Source organism: Aptenodytes forsteri, unplaced genomic scaffold, assembly GCF_000699145.1.
Source record: "Aptenodytes forsteri isolate BGI_AS27 unplaced genomic scaffold, ASM69914v1 Scaffold142, whole genome shotgun sequence".
Classification (NCBI taxonomy): Eukaryota; Metazoa; Chordata; class Aves; order Sphenisciformes; family Spheniscidae; genus Aptenodytes; species Aptenodytes forsteri.
Window position 1 is genome coordinate 5,333,574 of NW_008794598.1, and position 5,883 is coordinate 5,339,456.

Consider the following 5,883-nt stretch of genomic DNA (forward strand, 5'->3'; position numbering starts at 1 on the left):
AGTGGGGGGTGTCCGGGGGGGACCAGGGGTAAGGGCGGCTTCGCACAGCTCTTCCCTTGGGGATGCCCCTTCACACACGCACACACACTCACCCCGTGGGATGTCAGCCCTGGCAGGGGGGTGTGCAGGGGGCTGCCCTGCTCTGCACCTTCCCAAAGCAGCCCCGGCAGCTCTGCCTTTTCAGGCCCCCTCCCTCCATCTCCTTGGAGGCCTGCGGGATCCTCCCTGACATCCCACTCGTCCCAGGACATCATCTCCCATTAGCTCCCGAGTCCCAGGTCACCTTAGGAGCATCCCCGAGGCCCCCTGGGCATTGCCCCCTCCCTGCTCCTGCTGCTTCGCCTGTTCCAGAGGGAGCAGGTCCTGTCCAGAGGCCCAGGCTGGGAAAGGCGGCAGCTGCCCGATATTGGGGCCGTCTTTCCTCCTCCAAGGCCTCCTCCTTCACAGGCCAGCATTGCATACACGTCCCACAGCCCGTTCCCGGAGCAGCGGTGTCCTCAGCAAGGGCTGGTACCCACGGGATGGCAGCGAGCCCGGCTGTGCTGTCGGGGACTCTTTTTGGATGCTGCATGTGTGTTTTATTTTCTTTCCCAGCCTGTGACCCAGGCTGGATTAGCCCCACGGGGGGCCTGGTTAGAAACAAGTCTCTCAGATGCCTTAATGCCATGCAGGACCCTCGGGCCATGGTGCAGAGCCGGGGAGGGGGTGGCAGCAGGAGGAGCAGGGCTGCGGGTCCCCCCACCTCCTTTGGGGATGCCGTCGCGGGTCCAGAGGGACAGCAGCAGGACAGCTGTTTGCTGGGCTGGAGCGTGTTTAGCAGCGGCAGGAGGATTTGTGTATCAGTGCTAAAGCAGCTGAGGCTAGAGGTGTTCAGGATGTGCAAAGCCATCGGCCCTAATGGCTTCGGGGTTCGGCCGGGTCACCAGGCTCTGCCCTCGGAGCGATGGGAATGGGCATGCAAATACAATGGTTTGGCTTGCAGAAAGGGGAAAAGTGCTGGAAATGCGGTTGGTGTTAAACCATGTCATCTGGGTGCCTTTGTTCTGCGCCGGGGTGGGTTGTATTGAATAGCCAAGGCGCTGCGAGCAAAGCTTTGATGGGTATTTCTTACTGGTAGGACAGACTCAGCCCTCCATCACCTGATGCCAGCGTGGGCGAGGGTGCGACCCCCTAAAATAATGTGTTCCTGAACCCAGCGATGCCACAGGGAAGCCTTTGCCATGGGGGAGGCTAACCCAGCAGTCGCCTTTCCCAGGCAAACCCATCACCAGTGATGCAAACCACAGCAAAATACTGCTGGATGCGGCATCCGGAAGCCCGGAGCTGGGGTCCCGGGAGAAGTGTTACCTGGCCAAGGGCTTATAGCCCCAGCTGTCACAGCAAACCTCAAGAAATAAAAAGAACAGGAACTTCAGAACCGCTTGAGCCAACCCATGAACAAATAATTTTAATGTTTTTTTTCAGCAGACCGTAGTTTTCTCGGAGCTCCACAGTCTCCTCTCTGAAGTTGGACAGATACAGTAAACACAACAAATATATGATACAACCCATCACAGCTGGATTAAAAAAAAATACACAAAAAATATAATACATAAAAAAATGGATTTTTAACATTGTGGACTGACACAGCTCTAAAAATGGTGATCGTAACCCTGGTAAGCTTTACAAAGTCTAAAAAAAAATAAAACAGTACTTCATGTGAAATTCATAAATACACTGGAGGAGAATGGAGGGGCTGGGGGGGGGGGGTTGAGAAAGTGTCTCTGGGATCGTGGCTAAACCCCGGCCAGAGCCGTCGGGGGCACCGTGTGCGTGGGGTGCGGGTGGGCGCCCTGGGGCTCGGTGCAGGCGGGATGGAGGGAGGGAGGAAGGGAGGGATGGAAGCACAAACCGGTCCAGTTAACGAAGAGCTTCGTCCCCCGGTGGGGCCGGGAGCAGGGCATGCCTGTGTTTTATGGCGGGGGGGGTTTTTGTTTTTATTCCCAGAGTTTTAGATCAGTGAGTGAAACAAAAGAAAGAAAAAGAACCACGAAACAACAAACATGCTACATATGAGAACTCGGCCGGGCAGCCCCGGCACATCCCTGGGATGGCATGCCGGTGCCTTTTCCCTGGATTTTTCCCTCTCTCTTTCCCCCCTGCTCTGGCAACCTTTGCTCGCCACGGCCACCTCCATCCATCCCCGCTGCCATGTCCTTGCCTGGGCACGGGGCAGGGGTGGCTCTGCCCTGTCCCGCGGGGATGGGTGGCTTCCCCCCGCAGAGGTTGAAGTCCCCGTGCCTTGCAGGACACGTGGCATCACGATGGCAGCCAAGGCCCTTTCCTGAGCTCTGGGGCTGCTCCTGCTCCTCCACACCTGGCAGCATCGAGCCTAAACCCCCCTGTCCCCCCCCTGTCCCGGGCTCCAGTGCCCCTCAAACCACTCCTGCCCTCCCGCAGCACCTGGCTCTGCACCTCTCGCTGCCTTCGCTCCCCCGTCAGCACGAGACGCCCGGCCAGGCCTGCCCATCTCACGCCCTGGGGATGCTCTCCCCGGGCTCTGCCTTTGCAGCCGCCGCCTCGGGACTGGGCACACTGCCTTGGCTTATTTTGGGCTGCAGCCACAAAAATACCTCCAAGCAGACCCACTCCCCTGTCCTGGCGTCACTCCTGTCCTCTGTCCCCTCTCTGTCCTGAACTCTGCCCGCTCGCAGCCTGGCCCTGCATTGCACAACGTGCTTCTCCCTGCACGAGCTGCTTCCCTGGCTGATTCCTGCAGGATGCAGGCGAGCCAGCCGGAGCAGCTGCAGGGAGCAGCGGAGATGGAAAATGTACATATGCAAAGTAAGTCAGGCAAATCTGCCCTCACTGCTCTCTCCTCATTACTCCTCGGCAAGCGACCACAGGGGGGTACGTTTAGCCCCCAAGTGCAATCCCTGAAAGCACACGCAGAGCTCAGGGGATCCCGCCGCCACGTAAAAACCAGCCTCCGCTCTGCAGCGACCCCAGAGAGATGGAGACACCCCCAAGCTCTCCCTACACAAGCTGCCTCCCCCTGCCCGGCAGTTCTGCCGCACGGCTCCGACCTGGCAAACTCAGCTGCGTCACCTTCGCCGGTCACCGGCATGGTGGGGGTGGCAGAGGAGCAGGTCCCAGACACCGCAGAGGGGCATAATCCCGGTTACGAGTATGGTGTCTTTTTAAAAAGTATTAAAAAGCACTTTAATTTTAAAAAAGGAAAAAAAAATGAGCCATAAAAAAAATGGTTTGCATCGTCGATGCCCTCCCGCCTTCAGCGCTGCCGGCTCCCAGTGCCCTGGCCGGGCACGGAGAAGGAGCATCCCGGGTGCCGGTCCCCGGGGACACGGCAGCATCCCCCTCCGCCGCCCTGCCCTGCCCTGCTCCTACCTCGGCATGTCTGTCCCCACGTCCCTGCTGCCACCCGGGCTCCGCTGGGCAGCACCAAAGCCACGGCCGCTGCCATGCCAATCGGTTTCGGACCAGACCTGGCGCGACGCCACGTCCTCCGGCCTGTCCATGCTCGCTCCTCTCCGCTCGGGACCGGGACCGCATCCGAGCGAGGGGCGGGGGGGCGAAAGGAGGGGTCATCCTCCACTCTGACGTCCCGCTGCACGGCAGGCTCCCGGCCTTCATCGGTGACACCGAGGGCCGGTCTCTCCCCATCCAGCGCCGGACGCGGGTTTCCTTTCTCCCTACGCTTCCTTTCCCATTCTTCTTTTTTTTTTTTTAAAAAAAAAAAAAGAAACTGTTCCTAAGTAGAAAACATCTGCGATCGCAAGTCAGTCTTTTTTGGCTATTGTTTTTCTTCCTCCTCCTCCTCTCTTCAGATGACTTCTCACACGGCAACGGGCACGGGTGGTATTTCTGCATGGCCCCCTCCCTCCCCTGCGCGCCCCTCGTGCCCCCGCCCGTCCCCGAGGGCCCCTAGTCCTTGACCAACTTGTACACGTGGTGCTGGGCGCCGTGCTCGCTGGTGGAGACCTCAAAAACGAAGGCTATGCAGAGCAAGGTTTCCTGGGTATCTCTGTTTGTAACAACCTGCGGCAGAGCAGAGAGTGAGTTAGGAGGGGGCTGTGCCCATGGCGAGATGCTGTTACTGGGGGGGGGGATTGCATGGGCTCAGGCACAGCCATTTAAATTGCAGACCTTTTAATTGCACCATGAAAAATTTGCTACCCAAGTTCTGGGGGGTTGCACGCGCTCAGGCACAGCCGCTTTGTTTGCACCATCAAGATTTGCTCCCTGTAATTCAGGGGGTTGCACAGGCTCAGGCACAGGCACTTTAATTGCACCACCAAAAATTTGCTACCTAATTTTTGAGGGGGTTGCAAGGACTCAGGCACAGCCACTTTAAACGCACCATGAAAAATTTGCTGCCCGTTATTTGGGGGGGTTGCACAGGCTCAGGCACAGCCAATTTAACTGCACCAACAAAAATCTGCTATCTGTTATTTGGGGGGGGGGGTTGCATGGGCTCAGGCACAGCCACTTTAATTGCACCATGAAAAATTTGCTATCCATTATTTGGGGGGGTTGCACAGGCTCAGGCACAGGGACTTTAATTGCACCACCAAAACTCTGCTATCTACTTTTTGAGGGGGTTGCACGGGCTCAGGCACAGCCACTTTATTTGCACCACCAAAAATCTGCTACCTATTTTTTGGGGGTTGCATGGGCGCAGGCACAGCCAGTGTATTTGCAGTGTCAAGGCCAGGTGCCCCGGGGCCGGGCAGCCCACAGCAGGGACGGTAGGGTCAATGCCAAGTGCGGGCTCCACACTCCTGGTGGGAAACGCTCCCTGGAAAAGGAGGGGAAGTACCTGCAGGATGGTGAAATTCTCCAGGACGCTGTTCATCATGTACTTCTCCGGGAGGTGCTTGAGTTTGTGGATGAAGTTGATCATGTACTCGCACATGGGAGACCGATGGATGCGGTAGACGAACCGGCCGTTCTCCAGCCGCGCGTACTCCGTCTGCGGGGGACAGCAGAGTGAGCAGCCACCCCATGGGAACCGAAACACCGCGGGGGACGTGGGCATGGGCAGGTGGTGGCCAACTGGAGATGGACAGGCATGCACCCGCGTGTCCTACACCCAGGTCTGGGGCTTTCTCCATCCTGGGACCCGCGGTGGACCCGATTCCCACCCCTTCCCGATGCAGCGGGGCACGGGACTCACCTCCACCTTCTCCACGACCTGCTTCCCAAAGGAGCACACCTTGGTGGAGACTGTGATGGTCATGTTCTCTGCACTGCTGTACTGGCTGCTGACACCGTAGAAAGTCCCCGGCCCGTCCTGGATCGTGCTGTTCAGATCCGCCTGGGGAGAAGGTCCCATTAGGTGCCATCACACCCAGCTCTCGATGGGGACGGGGGACACCAGCTTATGGAGCTGTTCAGGATGCTCCCGCTCCGCCGGTGGGGTGCCCAAGCTGCAACGAGCCCGTGGATCGAGGACAACCCTCCCCATCCTCCCGCTCCCAGCATCGTACCCAAAATTTGACGAGGAAGAAGGAGTTCTGGGGCCCACGCTCATAGAGCTCCTTGAGGCCACCTTTCTTCTCGGGGAACTTGTCATAGATCTGGCGGATGTCCACGGCCTCTAGCAGCGGGTCGCTGTACGAGGGGTTCGTCTGGCCGATGTGCACGAAGAGGTGTTTGCTGTACTGTAAGGACCGGGACAGGGAAATTAAAACGAAAGGTCAGATGAAAGCAAGGCGCCACCAAGCACAGGGATGGGCACCATCCCACCCGGGTGGTGGGGACACGGAGGGGACCGTTACCGTTTCGGCGTCCCGCGGCACCTCCATGAAGGCGGAGTATTCGAGGAGACGGAGCTTGGCGGAGGCAATGGTGCGGTCCTGCCAGACGGGCACGGCCGAGGGG

The 5,883-nt window shown here is 58.6% G+C and overlaps 1 protein-coding gene across 2 annotated transcripts in view; it reads right to left on the bottom strand.

The window, feature by feature from the left end:
• Positions 1–3,873: 3,873 nt before the first annotated feature.
• Positions 3,874–5,883, bottom strand: part of TEAD3 (TEA domain transcription factor 3) — a 10,746-nt gene continuing 8,736 nt past the window's right edge. For both annotated transcript variants that reach the window (XM_009272864.1, XM_009272863.1), the window contains 5 exons: positions 5,781–5,881; positions 5,490–5,663; positions 5,177–5,317; positions 4,820–4,972; positions 3,874–4,038 (listed from right to left, as the gene is read on the bottom strand). In XM_009272864.1, coding sequence (XP_009271139.1) covers positions 3,925–4,038; positions 4,820–4,972; positions 5,177–5,317; positions 5,490–5,663; positions 5,781–5,881 — 683 coding nt within the window. In that variant the 3' untranslated portion in view covers positions 3,874–3,924. The remainder of the gene's footprint in view (positions 4,039–4,819; positions 4,973–5,176; positions 5,318–5,489; positions 5,664–5,780; positions 5,882–5,883) is intronic.